This window comes from Neovison vison, chromosome 6 (assembly GCF_020171115.1).
Source record: "Neovison vison isolate M4711 chromosome 6, ASM_NN_V1, whole genome shotgun sequence".
Lineage (NCBI taxonomy): Eukaryota > Metazoa > Chordata > Mammalia > Carnivora > Mustelidae > Neogale > Neogale vison.
This window is the reverse complement of record NC_058096.1, coordinates 41,698,626-41,720,683: the sequence shown is the minus strand read 5'-3', so window position 1 is coordinate 41,720,683 and position 22,058 is coordinate 41,698,626. Positions and strand designations below refer to the sequence as shown.

Genomic DNA, 22,058 nt, shown 5'->3' with positions numbered 1-22,058 from the left:
TCGGTCATCACTTAGGCAACAGAAGAAAGCAATTAGTCATGTGTGTGATTTACCGACAGAAAAAACAAGGAGTTACCTAAAAGTTATTTTGATCTTCAAGACTGCATTTCTTGTTCATGTTCCAAAAGTTCATTAAATATACTAACTACCAAGCAAGTGTTGGTCACTTAATAGTAGCAAGCAATATACAGGATATTACAGGCATTGGTTCTCATCTTTACCCTGTCTCAATGTAGAGCTAATCCTTATTTTATAAATAAGAAAGAGTAAAAATGCCCAAATTTAATCAATTTAGTAGAAAAGAGATTTTCTCCTCTCAGATGTTAGACTTTATAAACATTTTATAATTTCACTCTTTCTGAGCAATGAATTCTTCTTGAGCTTTGAATATACACACACATGCACATACACACATAAATAGCAAGTTGTAAAACTTCATTCTTTATCTAACTATTTCATATCAGGACTTCAGTAAGGACATCTATCTTCTATCCGTAATAATAAGAATTTATGAAAATAGTTTAAAATGGATGCATATTTCAAGGAAGATTGATGGGATTTATTTTTTAAACTATTCAGAAATAAAAATTTCCAACTAGATCAAGTTTTTCTACCATATCAATTCAAATCAATAAAGAACTATGTTATGTTCTTTACTGAAAGTTAATGGCATATTAGGCAATGTATTTCAGATGTCAATGATGAGAAACCTTTTTGCAACCATTTTTATATAGAAGGAAAATAAATTAAGCCTTACTCAATGAAACAAAGATAGAGAATCTTTTTCCTGGTATATTGGAAATCTGCGTAACTGTAATAAGTATTCCTTAGAGGATATATACACAACCTCCACAGGTAGAAAAAGATGGACAAACTTGCTCAAAATCTGTATGCAAATAATAAGATGAAACAAACACATAAACAGCACATGAAGAAAAACATTTTTCTTTAATATCTGTAGAGAGCATAATTTTTGGCATTTAAAATATTCTCTTGGAAATATAATAAACTTACTGAAATATACTTCAAGAAAGAACTAATAGTCTAATGATAAAAGATGAGCATTTCCTAAGTAATTGAATTTCTTTTTTTCCTTTTAGGAATTTGCTTTTATTTCTTAACAGATTAATATGTAATAGGCATGGAGAAGCTGTAAAGTTTTAGGAAGTCACACAACTTCTCAAGGTCAAAGTTCATAAGGTGTATTTTTGTTTTCCTAACTAGCTGGTTTTGAGGAACCATGGAGAACAGCCTTCAAGCTTTATTCTTCAAGGACAGTTCCTCAAACCTCCTTATAGGCTTTTTTTTTCTTTTCTTGACACACAATATTACATTAGTTTCAAGTGTACAGGGTAGTACTGTTTCAATTTCTCTATATTATGCTAGGATCACCACAAGTATAGCTACCATCTGTCACCATACATTGCTATCATAATATCATTGACTATATTCCTTATGCTGTGTCTTTTTTTAAAAAATATTTTATTTATTTATTTGACAGACAGAGATCTACAATTAGGCAGAGAGGCAGGGAGAGAGAGAGGAGGAAGCAGGCTCCCCGCTGAACAGAGAGCCTAATGTGGGGCCAAGCCGAAGACAGGCTTTAACCCACTGAGCCACCCAGGCGCCCCTATGCTGTGTTTTTTTTTCCCATGATTTATTTATTCCATAACTGGGAAATCTGAATCTCCCACCCCTTTTACCATTTTGTTCAAGCTCCTGGCCCCTTTCTTTGTTTTTGGCGCTTATAGTTCTATTCTGATTTTTCGCTTATTTATTTATTCATTTGTTTTTTAGATTCCACATACCAGTGCAATCGTGTTGTATTTGTCCTTCCAGTCTTATTTACAGTATTTTAAGTAATCACAAAATCTTTGTTTCACATCACAACATTGTTTCTTTGGTTAGAATTTTATTATTTTAAATCTATATGAAATGATTGTTAAAATATTCTTTTCTCAGAGGAAGGATTTATATAAATAAAATAACAAATGAGAAAGGAGATTGTTACTCAATTAACACCATAGAAATACAAACAATTATAAGAGAATGTTATGAAAAACTATCTGCCAACACAATGGACAAACTAGAAGAAATGGATAAATTCCTAGAAACATATAAACTACCAAAATTGAAACAGAAAGAAATAGAAAATTCAAACAGACTGGTTACCAGCAAATAAATGGACTTAGTAATCAAAAAACTCCCAACAAACAGAAGTCTAGGGCCAGCTGGCTTCATAGGTGATTTCTACCAAACATTTAAAAAAGGGTTAACACTTATTCTCAAAATATTCAACATAGAGAAAAAGAAAGAAAAGTTCCAAATTCATTCTGAGGCCGGCATTACCCTGATACCAAAACCAGATGAAGACACCGTAAAAAAGAGAGAGAGAGAGAGAGAGAGAGAGAGAAAACTGCATGTCAATACCTCTGATGAACATAGATGCAAAAATCCTCAAAAAAATACTAGCAAACCAAATCCAACAATGCATTAAAAAATAATTCACCATGATCAAATGGGATTTATTCCTGTGTAGCCAGGATGGTTAATATTTGCCAATCAATCAACAGTATACAGCACATCAACAAGGAAAAGGATGAGAAACATTTAACTATTTTGATAGATGGAGAAAAAGCATTCGACAAAGCACAGCATCTATTTATGATAAAAACCCTCAACAAAGTAGGTTTAGTGGGAATATACCTCAACATAGCAAAGACCATATATGAAAAGCCCACAGCTAACATCATTCTTAATGGGGAAAAACTGAGAGATTTTCCCCAAAGGTCAGGAAAAAGAAGGATCTTAACTCTTGCCACTTTTATTCAACACAGGACTGGAAGTCCTAGCCACAAAAATCAGACAACAAAAAGAAATAAAAGGCATCTAAACTACAAAGGAAGAAGTAAAACTAACTGTTTGCAGATGATGACACTATATATAGACATCTTGACAGACTCCACCAAGAAACTGCTAGAACTGATAAATGAATTCAGTAAATTTGCAGTATACAAAAATCAATGTACATTGCATTTCTGTTGCATTTCTATACAATAGTAATGAAGCAGCAGAAAGAGAAAGCAAGGAACTGATTCCATTTACAATTGCACCAAAAATAATGAGATATCTAGGAAGAAACTTAACCAAGGACGGGAAAGATCTATACTCTGAAAACTATAACATTGATGAAGAAATTCAAGATGATGCAAAGAAATGGAAAGACATTCCATGCTCATGGATTAGAAATGTTAAAATGTCTACATTAGCCAAAACAATCTATACATTTAATGTAAACCTATCAAAATATCAACCACATTTTCACAGAGCTAGAATAAAGAATCTTAAAATTTGTATGGAGCCACAAAAGTCCCCGAATAGCCAAAGCAATCTTAATTGTGCTTAATTGCATCACAATTCTGGACTTACATTACAAAGCTATTTTATATATATATTACATTATATTATATTACAAAGCTATAGTAATCAAAGCAGTATGGTACTGGTACAAAATAGAGACTCAGATCAGTAGAACAGAATAGAAAACCCAGAAATGAACCCACAACTATATAGTCAATTAGTCTTTGACAAAGCAGGGCAAATATTCAATGGGAAAAAGAAACAGTGTTGGGAAAATTGGACAGCAATGTGCAAAAGAATAAAACTGGACCACTTTCTTACACCATACACACACACAAAAGATTCAAAATAAGCTAAAGACCTAAATGTAAGACAGGAAACCATCAAAATCCTAGAAGAGAACACAGGCAGTCATCTCTCTGACGTTGACCATAGCAGTATTTTTTTTCTAGAAATGTCTCCTAAGGCAAGAGACTTAAAAGCAAAAATAAACTACCTGAACTTTATAAAAATAGAAAGCTTCTGCACAGCAAAGGAAACAATCAACAAAACTAAAAAGCAACATACTGAATGGGAGAAGATATTTACCAATAATAGATAGGTAAAGGGTTAGTATCCAAAATATATAAAGGACTTAAAAATCTCCTCTCCACACACAAAAAACAAATAATCCAATTAAAAAAAATGAACAGACATTTCTCCAAAGAAGACATACAGATGGCCAACAGACACATGAAAAGGTGTTCATTATCACTTACCATCAGGGAAATGCAAATCAAAACTACAATGAGATGTTACCTCACAACTGTCAGACTGGCTAAAATCAACAACACAAGAAACAACAGGTGTTGGGGAGAATGTGGAGAAAAAGGAACCCTCTTGAACTGTTTATGGGCATGCAAACTGGTGGATCCACAATGGAAAAGGTTATGAGGGTTCCTAAAAAAGTTATGGTCCAGCACTTGCACTGCTAAAGAATAGAAAAACACTAAGTCAAAGGGATACAAGCATGCTATGTTGTTAACTAGCTGGAATTTAAAACTTAAAAAAATAATATTTTGTCATTGATTTCTTCCTATATCTCTGACCATTTCTTTTCTTTAATCATTAGGGACATTCTTTGCTGGACTATCATTTTATTATTCTTACCTATACTTTTAATTAATTAATTAACTTATTTATTTATTTTTGAAGTAGGCTCTACACCTAGCATGAAGCCCAGTGCAGGGCTTCAACTCACAACACTGAGATCAAGGTCTGACCTGATAACAAAAGTCAGACAGATAACTGATTCAACCACCCAGGCACCCCACACATCCTTTTATTTTTTATTTTTTTTTTTAAGATTTTATTTACTTACTTGACAGACAAGTAGGCAGAGAGGCAGGCAGAGACAGAGAGAGGAGGAAGCAGGCTCCCCGCTGAGCAGAGAGCCCAATGTGGGGCTGAATCCCAGGACCCTGGGATCATGACCTGAGCTGAAAACAGAGGCTTTAACGCACTAAGCCACCCAGGCGCCCCACATCCCTTTATTTTATGGATGTGTTTGGGTCTTGTCCTTGCTCAAGTCTCAGCAGAATAGACCAATATATCCAACTGCCTATTAGACATTTTGATTAGACCTTCACAGGGACACCTCAGTGCTGGCTCAAAGCCTATATATACATAGGCACACACACCACACACACACACACACACAAAGATGTGTGATGAAAGGAGCAAGAATAGCTACTTATACTGAGAGTTGTTCCACATTACACATACGAATTATAATTTTGAAAGAACTGGGGCCTAAACCAATCACATCAAATAGAATATTTCAGAACTTGATCTCATGTTTTAATATTTATTCATATGTATTTTATTTCATTTTTTATTGCCCTCTAGACAAAACAAGATCGGTATGATTATACTGGAAATGGGGCACAATGACTTTTTTAAGCACTTCCTTGGTTACTTATGCTGTCTCTCATTTTTTTACTCCTCACAACAATCTGTGTGAAGTATTTTATGTATTTTAGAAAGGACGCAAGGGCTCCAGTTTAGTTCAGTAACTGCCTTAATTCATTTTTAAATAAAAATGGGAATAAATTCCTCTTTTATAAAATAAAAATAAAAATAATAATTAATAATACATATTAATGTATGTAATATATAATAATAAATAGTAAATGTTTTATTAAAAATATAAAACAATAGCTATGATAAGTGACCCATTCAGAGGATCAGATTGGGAGCACAGAGAGCCTTTTTGGACACCCATTCCAGAACTCTCCTACCCTGTCTAGTTCTTAGACAAAATTGTGAACAAAGATTTTCTCTCTTTTGATTTGTTATAATTATTTTTTTCCTAATGAGATGAAAATAAAAACCAATAAGAGATTATTTCTGGATCATAACAAGTTTTCAAGGTAAATGCTATTTATTCATTTATTTGTCTTTAAATATTTGTGGTTTTTATTTATTTTTGAGAGAGAGAGACAGAATGGGAACAAGTGGGGGGTGGGGCAGAGAAAGAGAATCTTCAAGCAAACTCCCTGCTGAGCACAGAGCTCAATGCTCCTCAATCTCAGGACCCAGGAGATCATGATCTGAGCTGAAACCAAGAGTGGAACAGCTAACTGACTCAGCCACGCAGGCGCCCCCAAGATAGATATTCTTAAAGTAGCATTGATTAATAGGAAGCACAATCTTTCAAAGCTACTTTAGAAATTTGGGGTTTTGTTTGATTTTAACAAGAAAGGTTGGGATAAATAACTCTCTAATAAGGCAATTCAGGTTTCTAGTTCTTATCAGCATTGCTCAAATCATGTGAAATTTTGATTTTAAAAGAAAAAGCATCATATGATCTACATGCCAGTCAGTCAAGATTTTACAATAATACAATAACCACTTTCATATATTTCTTTTTTTGCATTACTTGTTTATTATGAAAAAATTTTGTTATGAAAGAGTCTGGCCAATGGTAGTAAAACATTTGCTTCTGAGAACAGAGCATCTTCTCCTTTTGGATATGTTCATCTACTCAATTTCTCAATGATTTTCACATATTACAATTATTCCCTAAGGACCTTCCATGTTTAATTTAACCCTTAAAGGGTAGAGCACATTTAAAAGTTAAATCACTGTTTTTTCTATGTTTTGAAACTAAAAATGTTCTGTTGGGGGCAAATAAGAACAATAAAGATTTCTGTTGTCAAAGAAGCATTTTTTGCTCTTGGAAAGATGCAGTGAAGATGGCACAAGTTAGCATTAAATGGCTATTTCTTTCTTAGAATTTATATGCTTTAGTTAACACTGCCATTTCTTCCTTGTTGATATGTCTACTTGTTGATATGTCTACTCTTGTGAACATCCTTTAGGAGAAACCAACAAGAAAGACAAGCACAGTCCATGCACCTGTCTGCTCCATGGATAGTAGTTGTGCTAAGGATCAGAAACGAAGATGGGATAAAATTTTTTTTGAAAGATTTTATTTATTTATTTGACAGAGAGAGATCACAAGTAGACAGAGAGGCAGGGAGAGAGAGAGAGGGAAGCAGGCTCCCTTGCCGAGCAGAGAGCCCGATGCGGGACTCGATCCCAGGACCCTGAGATTATGACCTGAGCTGAAGGCAGCGGCGTAACCCACTGACCCACCCAGGCGCCCCAGGATGGGATGAAATTTAATTTGGATCCTGGAATCCCCCGTCTTCATCTACTTGTTCTCTCCATAGAGCTGTTGCTTTAAGTTCACATAAAAGTTCTGAATAACTGTGAGGACAGACTATGTTTCTGATTTTGTTTAGCTTATAGCTCCTGCTGCAGAACTATAATCTGCCTCCATCCCAGGACGTGATGGCTGAAAGGCATCATTAATGTGTTAAGCGATGTGGAAGGCTTCAGACACGCAAGGACATATCACTGCAGAGTGATGTTCCTAGATGCACAGGTATCTGCCTCAATTTCAAATCAGAAAGAAAGAAGCTAAATTATCACACAAGTAAAATGCACCAGGAAAATTATAATGTATATATTCACTCATAATCTCTGAGCCTGACTTGGGCCTCACTTGTTCCCTAAGAGAAATAAAAGGGTGAGATTTCCATTTTCAGGGCTTGTTAATCATACTAGTGAAATAAGGAGGGCAGGATTCATCATAGCGCATTACTGGAATCTTACCTCACTGTTTTGTGGTTGATTTTTATCACGCTTTATCATTCTAACTCTCTTCACTGATGTTGCAAAACACCTGCCTCCATGTTCTGGAAGAATTAATGCAAATTCCTCTGGTATCAACTTTATTTTCAGTCTACATAATTATGTGACAGCATATATTTCTATAAAGACTACACCAATATGTGTTCATATTTTAATAACAGATGCAACTTTGTGCCTTTTCTACCTTTGTACTGAAACATTTGCTTCCTCAGAAACGCTAAAGACTGATCAGCTATCTTTGACATGAGATGTTCCAATATCATATCCATATATTCCGTTCCTAAACTACAGCAGAACAAGGAGGATAGAGTAAACATATTTCAAAATCAGAAATGTAGAAGATTTAGAAATATTGTCTTATCAATGTAAAAAATCAGAGTAGATTCTAAACTTAGCCAAAAGGAACTGATAGTTCTAGGATTCATTTTTTAAAAGGATGTATTTCTTATTTAAGATGTATTAAAGATATCTCTTTCTTTTTCTACTAATAGACAAATCACATCTTATGATAGAAATTATACACCTACATGCAGAACTCTAGTAGGATAAATTGAAAGAGGAGGGAAAGTTCCATTCACTCTAGATAAGAATCAGGGTCACGATAATATTCATAGAGAAAAAGTAAGTTTAAATGGAACTAGAAAAAATATTAAAAATGTGCATGCTTGGAGCAAAAAAAAAATCAAATTGGGGAGATATTGAAAATGGAAATACTAGAGCAATACTAGGACCCAGAGAATGGAGAGACATCTCTCTCAACTAACATAAATTGAGAGAAACAGGATGGCATTTACCTAAGTGTCAAACTAAGGGTAGTTAGTCCAAAAATTCTAGGACTGATGGTAGTAACTCAGTGTCAACAATCTGGCAACCAGGAATCCAAGTAGAAAAAGGTTAAAGTCCCCAAAAACTATTTTGGGGGGTTGGATTTATGGCTCGAAAGTTTTAAAAATGCCATGTTAGACTTGAAAATAATAATTACAGATAATGTTAATACTCATATAAGTCTAATGATGTTATTTATTTCATTCTTTCATTATAATTAAGTCACTCAAATGCCAAGAATTTTATTCATTGACTTTATTTTCTGCTCTTTTCAATACTTCTTCTTAAAACACAAATTGAATGAAGTTACTCTTCCACTCAAAGTGTTTATCTCTATCCAACATCCCATTATGTAACATTCAGGTTGCTTGGTCTTTCTTGACTATTCAACCTGAGTTCTTGTCACCCCTTAAACAAGATCAATTTCTTCCTTTCAGCCTAGCCTTCAAGAAACTCAGCTCCAATATTGTGATATGATATACATACTTCTTTTTACGTCTATCTGCTTTATTTCTATTTTCCAAAGTACATTTAATTCTTCTTCAAAGGTTTCCCCAAAATTTCTATCTAATTTAATTACATAGCATCTTATGTATATTTGTTTCATATATATTGCTCTTTTAAAAGATTTTATTTATTTATTTCAGACAGAGAGCACATGAACAAGCACAGGCATGGGGGGAGGGGAATGGGTGGCAGAGGGAGAAGCAGGCTCTGAGCTGAGCAGGGAGCCAGATGGGGGCTTCCTGTCCAGGACCCGAGGATCATGACCTGAGCTAAAGGCAGACGTTTAACTGACTGAGTCACCTAGGTGCCCCCTCATATATATTATTTTTAATTCTGTACTTAGATTGCAAATTCCTGCATGGCTTGGGCACATATGGCATTCAGGTAAAAGAGGCATTCAAACATATTTGTTGACCTCTTAACACTTTTTACACATATCTCAGTGGAAAGAAGTTGCTAAGAAGTAAAATATTTTTATTTAAATTCCTACTTTTTATCTTGGAATCTCAACATAATTAAAAGAGGACAGACTATTACAATTCATCACATCATTTACTTATAAATGCTATAACCAAGAATTTTATTTTATTTTTAAAGATTTTATTTATTTATTTGACAGAGAGAGATCACAAGTAAGCAGAGAGGCAGGCAGAGAGAGAAGGAAGCAGGCTCCTGGCTGAGCAGAGAGCCTGATGTGGGGCTCGATCCCAGGACCCTGAGATCATGACCTGAGCCGAAGGCAGAGTCATTAACCCACTGAGCCACCCAGGCGCCCCTATAACCAGGAATTTTAGAAATTAACATTAAGTATGGTGAACAAAGTGTGAGGATCTAAAACAACTGAAAGGAAAAATCAGTAGCATGGAACAACTTCTTATATGTAAAAGATGAACCAAAGATGCTTCCAAGTGTTAGATTAGGATCTGGTGAACTAGGGAAATGATGGTTATCTTGGCAAAGAGGAAAAAAAAATAAGGAAAGAAAGTTGTTTGAGGGAGAATATATTTAATTTTGAATGATGAAAATTTCCATTAAACAATCATTCATTCAGTAAACATTTGAGTGATTACAAGGTGCTAGAAGACATTGTTCTATGTCTGAGAAATACAAATGCGAACATCAGAGAAGATTCACAGCCTCATGAAATTTATATTCTTCCTGACACTTTAACATAAAGATACAAATAGGAAATTATTGAAGGACTTGCTATCACACGAGGGCAGGAATCAAACCTTAGTATGAATGAGAGAACAAAAGAAGTAAGGATTACACTACAAAATGTGTGTGTGTGTGTGTGTGTGTGTGTGAGACAGAGAGAGAGAGAGAGAGAGAGTGTGTGTGTGTATTATCTTAGTCTGAAAATTAGGAGGAAAAATGGGATGAAATCTTGAAGATCACACACTTATGTGAATATTATTATTGCTGCTTCTGTTATTTCATTCTTTGTAGCTTCCTCTAAGATGAAGGAAAACCTAAACAATTGCCCAAAAGGCAAAGAAAAAGAGGCAGGAGCGCTCGTGCTGAAGGTGCGAGAAGAGAAGGAAATTTGTTTGAGAGCACATTCTATAAAAATTCTGGAATCGGTGAAAGTTAGTAAGTACAAAGTGAGGAAATTAGACTTAAAGAAGGCAGGTTTGAGGTAGGGGGAGTAGTATTTTCTTTTTCCTCTTAACCCTTACAGTCTTGAAAGTGAGGACAATGTAATAGGAGGCAAAACACTTTGCTGTGTCTCCTCTAATCTCAACACTCAACTCACAAAACATTTCGCTTCTGGTTGCTAAATGTGTAACACACACCTTGCAATTCTGACCCATGAGCTGGGTCTCCTACAACTGACTTCAATTCTGATACTATCTACCTGGAATTAGCATTGGACCCACAGGTTAAGGGCTGTCTCCCTGTCCTCCGTTCAGCAGCTAATCTCAAGTCCAGGTTGGTTATCTGTGATTCTCTCCCACCAGCTCTCAATCAGAGATTCCCACCACTTTCTCCTTGGGTCCAACTAATTTGCTATAGTAGCTCATGCAATGCAGGAAATATATTTTTTTAAAGATTTTATTTATTTATTTGACAGACAGAGATCATAAGTCGGCAGAGAGGCAGGCAGAGAGAGAGGAGGAAGCAGGCTTTCCTCGGAGCAGAGAGCCCGATGGAGGGCTCAATCCCAGGACCCTGGGATCATGACCTGAGCTGAAGGCAGAGGCTTTAACCCACTGAGCCACCCAGGCACCCCAGGAAACATTTTTTTACTAGATTACCAGCTTCTTATGAAAAGATACAACTCAGGAACAGCCAGATGGGCGAGATATGTACAGCAAGGTGTAGCAGAAGACCCTTCTTTCCAGGCATGTCATCTACCAGCACCTGTATGTGTTCACCAACCCAGAACCTTTCTAAATCCCAACTTCTGGGATTTTAGGGAGGCTTAATTATATAGGCAAGAATGATTATATCATTGGCCCCTGGTGATTGAAATCCATCACTAGCCCCTCTCCCTATTCCTGGAGTTGGGGGGTGAGGAATAGGGGACCTGAAAGTTTCAACCTTCTAATCACAGGGTTTGGTTCCTCTGGCAATCAGACCCCATCCTTAGGGGTTTTTCAAAAGCCGATTCATTAACATAAATGCAGGCCTGGTTGGAGGGGGTTATTATGAATAACAAAATATACCTTTATTACTCTCATCACTTAAGAAATTCCAGGGGTTTTAGGAGCATTATGTCCTGAACTGGGACCAAGACCAAATGTATTATTTCTTATTATAAATCACAGTAACTCCGAGGGAAAATCATCTGTGGAGAAGGAGGGCATGAAGGTTGAGATTAGGTTTGCTGAAGAGTAGAGATGATAAGGACATTCTAGCACAGAACCCCTCTAAGAAACTCTTTGACAAATGACTGAGAAGCAAGGACCAAATTTACTAGGGATGGCATAAGTTAGAGTAAATGTTCCAACAATCTCCCTCTCTGTCTCCATGGCTAAGCACTTATTTTTGTAGCCACATGGCATGAATCACAGGATGACAGAAAGAATTTGAGGGTAGAAGAATGGAACTGGAGTTGGGAGACATAAATGAAAAGTTTGATCTCTTGATGAAATGTTGAAAAGGCCTCTGGGATCTCAGTTTTTCCAGCTGTAAAATGGGGGTGGGTGAACCTCAGAACTGAAAGGCCCTAAAGTCTCTATTAGTGCTCCCTATTTTAGCCTAAGATCATCACATGCTATAGGATAGTGAAAAGTGGCCAGCTGCTAGGATGGAGGTTGAGAATAAACTGAGACAGTCCACTAGTGGAATGATTATTTCCAGAACTGAGAAGTAAATACACTCATTCAGGGAAGAAAACAAAAAGTCGCAACTTACACCAAGTTATAACTTTACAGATTTTTTTTTCACAATCTGCAATTCTTTCTGAACATGTTTGCCAGATTCATAGATAGATACAATCTTTATGTAGACTCCATGCTTTGGATCTCACTGGCATACTTTGTGAAAGTATTGAACAAATATCCGAATTTACAACATAATCCTCTACAATTTAGAAGGTGGCTTATCATGTGGTCATCGCAAGGCTTTCACAATGTAATCAAGCGAAAAATCAACAAACTCAATCTCAGAAACTAAATTAAACAGGACACATTCACGTTCCTCCTTTATATCCTTGTCAAAGATAGAGAGCCTAGGAGGAATTTAAACACCATGGCATCATATCTGTCACAGCCATATCTTTCTAGTGGTAGGAGCTCATTTTTCAAGGCTACCAGTCCATTAACCTTCACAAGAACAAAAATAAAGCAAAACAAAGAAACACTCCCTGGAGAAATGGTATTGCTCCTAATCTTGGTTATATATCTTACTGTGGGGATTTGAAGATGGAACAAAGACCTTTATCACCCCAGGCACACGAAATGATACAGACACCCTGAAATAAATATATAAAGTGCTTAGTGGTGCATAGTGTAGACAAATTTGTAATTTTTTACAAAAATGATAGTGGGGTTAGAGAGAGTAACTGATATCATCCCTGTTAAATTTGTCTTACCTCGTGATTTGTAACTGGGAGGGCCAAAGCATCAACCCCATTTATTTTTTAATGTCTTGGCCTGCTCTTGGTTGCCCTTACCTCGATTCATTCACTGTATATATCTGGAACTATTAGTTTCCTGATAAATGCATTGTCAGAGAGCCAGAGGCCAATGATAAGATAGGAAATAAGGAACTCTTGCTTGTTTTTATATGTTGCTGTTTGACTTGGGAGATAATTATAACACAGATTGATGCTCCTATTTTAAACAAGGTAGTAAATCAGCATGAAATGTAGGATTTGGGAAAGCCATGTGCCACATAATTATAATTTCTTAAAATCCCTGTGTTCACTGAATATGAGAAGCTGTAATCATGCAATATATAGCAACAGAATTACTCATCTCTTTCTCTCATATAGACAGTCTCATAAAGACAGTTAAGTAAACCTAAGTTACAAATTTTTAAATAATATTAGTTAAGAAGTTTAAATGTCGTTAACTGAAGTGAAGCAAAACATATGTTGTTTGGTCTGGGATCTAGATTCCGGTGGGGAAAAGTACAGATTCAGTAAACCAGATTAAAATAATGACACAGCACACTTCATTTAAAAGTCATGGCTTTTCTACAAATAAAGTTTACTTATCACCAAGAGAGAATGTGGAAGTGTAAGAGTTCCACCAGCACAGGCGAGCAGAAGCAAAGTAGGAACAAAGGAGGGGTGTGGAATCAGATCGGGAGACGTCTGCACATGACTCTGCCAGGGATAATAATCAAAATACCTATTAATCATATAGCAGGGACAAGGTCCCCTCAAGAAGGAGGAGTTCCAGTGCAGGACTGCAAAGACCTCCCCCCACCTCCCCGCCTTAGGCCAGCATTTATCCTTTGGTTGCCAAATTATGGGAGAGGACAAGTAGAGCTGAGACACTGGGTTTAGCAGGCTACCCAGGGTACCTGAGAAATGAACCAATACAGAGCTATTTGTGTAAATCCCCTGCAGAAGTAGTTAGAGCTACTTTGAACTAGTATAGAAGTGGTGCAAAATTTTAACCATGAGCAGAGTCATTCTGATGCATATTTATGGAATATTAGCCCTGGGTGACAGCTCTTAACTGTGCAACTTTGGTGATTTAACTAATCTTCCTGCGCCAGCCAAGTGAAACAAAAGAGTTGTCTTTTAGCTAGTTTTTTGGCTGCTGCTCTAAGACCTTCCCCAGCCAAAGAGAGAATTTAATCAGCTCTCTTTACCTTCGCCAACGCCATCCAGTACACCTCCTGCTATCCTCAGAGCAAAGGGCGAGTCCCATGAGACAGCAGGAGGACTTCCAAATTCAAGCCACATGCAGGTAAGAGGCAGAGTTGACTCTCCATCCTGACTTCCAGCTCCAAGGTGAACCCACCTGGGAGCAGACCCAAGAATCTGTAGTTCTAGTTGAAGCGTTCTTAGGCCACATTCTGTCTCTTCCTTTTCTCCCCTTTTGGCTCCATTATTTATTTCCATATAAATGATCAATGATATTTCTGTCATGAGCTGCTTGGAAGGTAGTATCCCTAATTACAGTATCTTAGAGCAACAATTTTATACAATGAGCATCAGCTTAACTTTGCACAGGCTTTGCTGCCTACAAAAGAAAATAGTTTATTTCTCATTCATCACAGTTATCAATAATGGAAATACTGTGACCACCTTATCTCAAAGGGGCACCACGGGTGTGTCACATGTGTAGACTTTGTAACGTATGACCTTTCCATATATTTGAGAGAATCACAACTGAAATCCCATAAATAATTTTGGACTCCTCACTGCTTAAAAAAACAAAACAAAAACACAAAAGCCATAGTCAAGAACTATCAGAGAAGGAGAAAACACAGAGAAGATTTAAGGGGTGATTGAAAGAACAAGATTTACTACTAGTAAAGGGAACAGAAACGTTGTAGATGTAAAGACAAAGAAAGGTGAGAAGTTTGCTTATCGTTTAATTTTTCTATTTCCTATTAAAGGTCATTGTCTTACAACCTGGCAATGTAGCATTTTGTTTCAATTGGAAAAAGATTGTCAGTGGAAAATATAAAAGTAATTTATATTTGCAAATTTTTAGATCAGTGATTTCAACTGTTCTTCACTAAGACCTCTTTTCACTACGCTTCTCCACAAGTTCCTTTGAATTTTAAGTACAAATTATATCTATCAAATAAAATGGATTTCTTTTCTTTTTTTATTAATCAGAATAATCTCAGCAAATAACACTCAGAGCTACTGAGGAGCATAAAATAGCTGAATAGTGATATAAAAATATGATATAATTATAACATAGATAAAGGTATTTCTAGTTTTAAGTATTCTGCATAACCTTTTGCAAGCTACGTTTCAATGTCTGTTAAGTTCTTTGGAATATCAAAATGTGCAAGGAGGCCCATCAGTTCCATCTCCAGTGTTCCAATTATTTAAAGATTCCCTATTGAAAAGCAATGGATTAAACCAGTTTAAAATTATCTAAAATATTTGATCATTCCAACTTAAAGAATTAAATTGAGTTATTCAATGTAGCATAACTGTCTAAATGTGACAGAAAAGAAAATTCTGGGGGTCTTTCTAAAAAATTGTTTTCTCAACCTTTTTTCCACTCCCTCTGTCAAAACCATTACTTGGCTCGGAGACGGCAGGAGTAGGAAGACTCCAGCATGTACTCACCAGCCTGGTTGGTCGTGATGCTGACTGCAGCGACCTGTCTTGGTGGCGAGCTCAGCTCTGACACCCCGTTAATGGCATCGATCTCAAAGGTGTAGTTAGTATGTGCCAGGAGGTCTGTCACTGTCACCGTGGTGTTGGTGAGTCCAAACTGTCGAGGGAGGAAGCGGACATTTGGGCTGCATGGCTCACACTGTTTTATATTCCACCCACATTTTTTACATATGATGTTGAAGGTAACATCTTTCCGGCCTCCTGTGTCCAGGGGCCAACTCCAGTCCAGGATGACCGAGGTCTCGTTTATATTAGAGATAACATTTCTTGGTGCAGATGGAGGTCCTGCAAAGTAGTTCAACAAAGATTAATGAGCCTCACTTCTGTTTTCTACTACAAGGGAAATAGATAATTTACAATGGAACTGAAAGAGGTAAATAACCATCTTGTCTCTATTATATACTTTTAATTCATCCTTAGAGGATCCATGAGATTATAGACACATGGATTCAAGAGCACTTCCTCTCTAGGCCATGAACGGGGGAGTTTTGATTCAAGTTGAAGATGCATTCACATAGTCCAACAAGGGAATTTACTACTAAATTCAATGCCCTCGTGAATAGTTATGAAAACTTTACTATTAGTTTTATAAATCTTAGTCCTTTTTCCCTGTGACCTATGACCAACACATAACAAGAGGGAACAGAAATGTAAAAACACAAATCCCATGACTATAACCTCCCCTATTCTGTCAAATGTAATACAAGATCTAAACCAAGATAAAGAAAATTCTCCTTCTTTCTGGGGGTCCTGTTGCAGGAAGTGCTTTAAAAACTAATTCATTTTGCGTGATAAATGTTGCATTTGTGGTGAGCCAAGCATGGAGAGTGAAGCAGAGAAAGCTTTCAACTTGCACATGAATAACAGAAGGAAATGGGCCAAATGCTTAAAAAAAATAAATAAAAATAAAAATTAAAAAGCGCCATAACAAGAATTAAAAATAAAATAAAACAAACATGGAGGCATGGGTTGCAGCAAAACTACTCACGGGTACAAGCCATGGATGGAGGGTCTTTGTCTGCTCGGAAGTAATTATTCTCACACCTGCAGTTCACTGAACCATCTTCCTGAGTAGAACTGTGGGGTGGGCACTTGGCACATTTCATATTACCATCCGCAGCCTTGTAGAAACCTGGTCGGCAAGCTACAAACAAAATGGCTCTTTTAAATTCTGAGATAATTTTGAAAATGTATTTTTGAAAGTATGTAAAACAGATTTCCGAATGTTAGGGTATGCATTCATTATGAATAAAAATCCACCCCAGCCCACCCCCCCCAGAACTTACAGAAGCAAATAATGTGGCCCAGTGTTGTTTCTCCACATATACATTTGAATTTATACCAAATGTTAAGGGGAAAAAAACCCCGAAGATTTAGATTATTTTGGCACCAGAGTGTGAGGAAATTTCCAGCTCATGTTTTCACAGCTTTCCTTGGCATCGAACTATTTGTGGAGAAAATACAGCAAAGCCATGTCATCATGTAGCCATTCCCTTTTAAAACATGATGCAATGTGTACACTTTTCTGTACTGCAGTTAGCCCTGACTACATACTCGCTCGGTTTTTATGGGTTTCTGTGTGTACAACTCTATCTCCACAAATTGTAAGCAACTGAAGGAAGAAATCATGGCTTCGTTATTTTAAGATTCTTGAGCAGTGTTTTGGGTTTTTTTTTTTTTTTTTTTTGATAGTGTTATTCCTTAACTTCTAAACTTAACTTCTAAACTTCTTAAACTGAGATTTTAATGTATTTCCTTGTTTGAATCTCAAAAACATAGCGAGGTGTAATTTCTATTTCAGTATAGTTCCTTGTCAATATCTCAAATACATGGGATGTATAATTTCTATTTAAACTGATCTACTTGTGAATTGTTACTAGATTAAAGTTTTTTTTGTTTTTTTTTTTTTTAAAGATTTATTTATTTTAGGGGCACCTGGGTGGCTCAGTTGGTTAAGCATCTGTCTTTGGTTCAAGTCATGATCCTGGGGTCCTGGAATAGAGCCAGGAAGGGCTCCCTACTCTGCTCAGCGGGGAGTCCTCTTCCCCCTCTGCTCCTCCCCTTTTGCCCCTCCTCGTGCTCCTGTTCTCTCTCTCTTAAATAAATAAAATCTTTAAAAAAATATTTATTTATTTTAGTGAGAGACACCAAGATCATAACCTGAGCTGAAGTTAAGAGTGGGCTGCTTAACCAACCGAACTACCCAGGTTCTCCAAAATTAAAGCTTTTTTTTTTTTTGATTAATTTTTTTAAAAGATTTTATTTATTTATTAGACAGAGAGAGAGAGTAAAAGAGAGCATGAGAGGGGAGAAGGTCAGAGGGAGAAGCAGACTCCCCGCACAGCTGACAGCCCGATGTGGGACTCCAGGATCATGAACAGAGCCAAAGGCAGTGGTTTAAAAAACTGAGCCACCCAGGCACCCAGAGTAAAGCTTTATAAGTAAGAGTGTCATCTTTTTTTCTAGACATCTCTGAATGACATTTCTTTAAGTCCAGTTAATCGTGATGAAGTATTGATTTCAGCTGCCCATTTAACATTCTTCATATATTTATTGCTTTAACAGAAATATGCTTCTACTATATTAGTTTTGCTTAATCTGTATATTAAATTCAAAATTCTGTAATGTTTCATGTGATCCAGTACCAAAATTAAATTGAGAACTGACATCACCGCGAAAATCCTGCAAGAAGTCTCTTGACATTGTTTTGAGGATTCAATTCAGGCTCTAAAGTTTTTAAATTTCCTCCAGATTATCTTTGGAAGTTAATGATTTCTTAAATCTCTAAAACTCAATGTCGATGCTACACTGAGATTTGATGACTTAAACACTTATATAGAGAATATACTCTATAGATTGCCTTTATCACTGAATCTCGGAATTTTCCTATATCAGTTTCATATTGTGAATAACAGGTTATTTGCATGCAAGTAAACCTGTGCGGACAAATGTTAACTTTCATAATCATTAAATGCATTTTGAAAGGTAACACATTATATCCATAACAGTGGGTCTTCCTACTGAATGTTTCTTAAAAAATACACTGCCAAGGGAAATCTACTGTTAAGACCCATGATTACAATAACTAAAGATGACAGCATTCGTTAATCTAGTCTTGCTGTTTTCTAGTTTCTATCAAAGAATGGCTGCATTCGAATTATCTAAATCAAATAAATTTCGGTGCCACATTGAGAGCCACACAGATAAATTCTATTGCCCTAACCAAACACGGATTAGGATTACAAACTTTTGAACATTGTTCTTGAGCACAGGTTAGAAACCACCACTCACATCTCATGTCATATTGCCTCAGGGGAAAATGATGTAAAGTATAAACACTTAACTTCTGGTTTCAGTTTAGCTCAGTGAGCGCCTTTAAATTTGCAAGAGGGCAATACTGAGTCTTTAAAAGAGAGAGTTGCAGTGTTGGCGTCTACTTCGATTTTTGGTTGCTGGAAAGCTTATCTCCATGTTTTTATTGGAGGTTTTTATGGCTTCTGCAACATTTAGCATAAAGGTATTCACTAAACACTCAATCACTTTTTGTTAATATTATAAATGGCTATACTCTGGGATATTTAAGGAAAAGATGATACAGTCATATAATCACTTCTTAGCTACAACACTGGACTTCTAATAATAACTTCAAAGTAGCTACAGTAAATCAACCTAGATGTTAAGAATGTGATTCAAATTAGTAACTTGCTTTTCTCTAAATAGGATTCGATAACCTTAGATACAATACTAGTAAAAGGTAGGTAGACACACACATTCAGTTTAACAAATCCTTGGCAATCATTTATTTACTTTTGTTCAGGCTTTCTGTTAGCCTTGAAGGTACAAATGCCCCTAATTCTGTCTATCTTAAAAGGGCGTTGCAATGAAAAGCAGGCAACAGACGTTTAACACAGGCCACAAGGAGCAAGCATTCCATTCTGACTGAGCTGTTGGAAGGAACTACACAGAAGGACTCTCATTTGAGAAAGATTGGAAAATATAGGAAAAGCTGGCCTGTAAGTAGCATAATTAAATACACAAATACGAACAGGAAAAGAGAAACTGTTAAGTAGAGGAACATGATGGTTACTGTTGGTCACATAGTAAACACCTAACTCTGCTTTCAGCTTGCTGATAGAATTTTGATTTTGTTCAGAATCGCAGTCTGCTGAGTACTCCTTCACACAGATATGATTGCAAATGGTTATGGATGGTTCAAGTGATGGCTAAAAGATGGGCAAAAAGATGCAAACAGAAATTTGATGGAAGTCTTCGAAATCTCTCCCCCCACCCCAAGGAGATGGCCCAAATGTAACAGAAGCCACTCTACCTACATTATTCCAGCATTGATTCTCTGCATAATGGTTTACATGTGACAATAAGTTAAAGGCCAAGAAAATTAGATGTATAACCTGCACCTGATTCAACTAACACCTCTCTCAGGATTTTGTATAATGTCAGAAAAATAACACCCTATTTGTTTAAGTCACCATGGGCAAATTCTTCATCTCTATAGCGGAAAGTATTTCTAAAGGGTGGGAGACAAGCAGAGGATGCAGTTGAGAGGTACTAAGTAGAATTACAAGCTAACAGAGCTAAAAAGATCATAATAAATCACTTCGGCCAGTCTGTGTATAGTCCGTCTGAGGACCCAGAAGTCCAGGACTTCAGGTGACACACAATTGGGACAGCCCCTACTCTGCCTCTTCTGGTGGTAGTCAGGTGATCGGCTCTACTTCTCCAAATTGTTAATATTTATGAAATTACAACCATACAGAGTCCAATAATAGATTCAATAGCAACATCCTGAATTGTGTAGACTTCTTTACTCTTTCTGAAAAACTTTCATAGGTACCATCTCAATTGAATCTCACAACAATTGTATTGAAATCATTGGGGCAGATATTAATCTATTCATTTTACAGAATGGACAACTGAAGCACAAACAGAAAAAGTAGCATGCCCCAAGATAATGAAGAATTCAATGGCATAATCCGAAAAAAGAGATTTTCCCGCTGTTAATTTTATATAAATCACCTACTGAAAACAAATAACTCTCTAGAACCTTGAATTATTTTCCTACTAATTGTAAGCTGTTGTTATGACATTGAAGAATAGTCATTTAAAACTTATTGAATTAAAGAAATGCAAGTCTTTCATCATCTACTCTTAGAAATTATATCACAAAGAGTAATGTTTTCTCATGATTCTCTAGGATTTTCTATTTGATGTCTATAATTGTTATGGGGAGATGGGCAAGTGGTTTTTGTTGGAAGGGCAGAGCTGTTAAATTCAGGAATAGCACAACTTACGGTATGTGGGAGTTTTTTTTTTTTTTTTTCCTTTCTTGCTATAAGCAGGATCTTTAAATTTTCTACTAAAATTGTCCAACAAATATGACAATATGACTGAATAATTTATATTCATTAATAAAATAGTACTGATAGGAAACTCTCCTTAAATTCATAAGGAGAAATTCTTTATATAATATACTTACTTTCAAATTTTTCCCATCAGTAAATAATCTCTCTTCTCTCTCTTCCTTGCAGTCAATCAATTTGTGCTTAAGTACCTATATACCTATTATACTGTCTTCATCTTTCAAAAAATTCCTCCTGGAAGAATTTGAACCTTTAGTTCTAAGGAGCATAAATACCTGTGTTTTAGTATCTTGCTTAAAGTAATAAAAGCAATGATTGTAATTTGAGAGCACCTCCTTTCTCTTTGAATGCAAAACTAGTGATAAAACAATCAGCACATTTCTTTCATTCAAGTAGTATTTCAGGGACTGAGAAGGTTTAGCATAAAAAAATCAGGTAAAAGAGTAGAGAGTAATGTTTTTCTTCCTTTCATTGCTCAAGGGAAATCTTAGTCAACTTACTACAGAACATCACAGAAAAAAGAATGGAAAAAATGGATACTAATTCAGATTTATCCAGTTTTAAGTTTTAAAATTAAACAAAACAAAGCAAACAAACAATATATGCTATATAGTTAAGGCCTTCCCTGGTTCAAGCTACTAAAGCAATATGCAGCTAAGGTGGATACACACATATTCGAAACCACTGGCAGAATGACAGAATTCTGATTTACAGATTTCTTCAGGTAACCTGGTATATATGTTATTCTCAAACACTGGTTAAATTACTCACAGATTTCAATCCCAGGGTAGTAAAACCAAAGAACAACTACACACTTTCATATCATTTGAGTGGAGATAAATTACCACCCTAGTTTTTGTGGTCCCAGAAATGTTTTATTCCCCTGCTTTAACGAAGAATTTTGAAGTAGTTAAATGTGGTAGGAGCTCTCATCTTTGATTTTGTGTTGATGAATCTAAGTAAGGTGAGCCATGAGTCTAAATTAATAATCATTAAAAGCCAGAGGTGTGGGCACCTGGGTG

The 22,058-nt window shown here is 36.1% G+C and overlaps 1 protein-coding gene across 2 annotated transcripts in view; it reads right to left on the bottom strand.

The window, feature by feature from the left end:
- Window positions 1-22,058, bottom strand: part of EPHA3 (EPH receptor A3) — a 363,053-nt gene that overhangs the window by 114,269 nt on the left and 226,726 nt on the right. For both annotated transcript variants that reach the window (XM_044251172.1, XM_044251173.1), the window contains exons 4-5: window positions 16,647-16,802; window positions 15,608-15,943 (exon numbers count right to left, since the gene is read on the bottom strand). In XM_044251172.1, coding sequence (XP_044107107.1) covers window positions 15,608-15,943; window positions 16,647-16,802 — 492 coding nt within the window. The remainder of the gene's footprint in view (window positions 1-15,607; window positions 15,944-16,646; window positions 16,803-22,058) is intronic.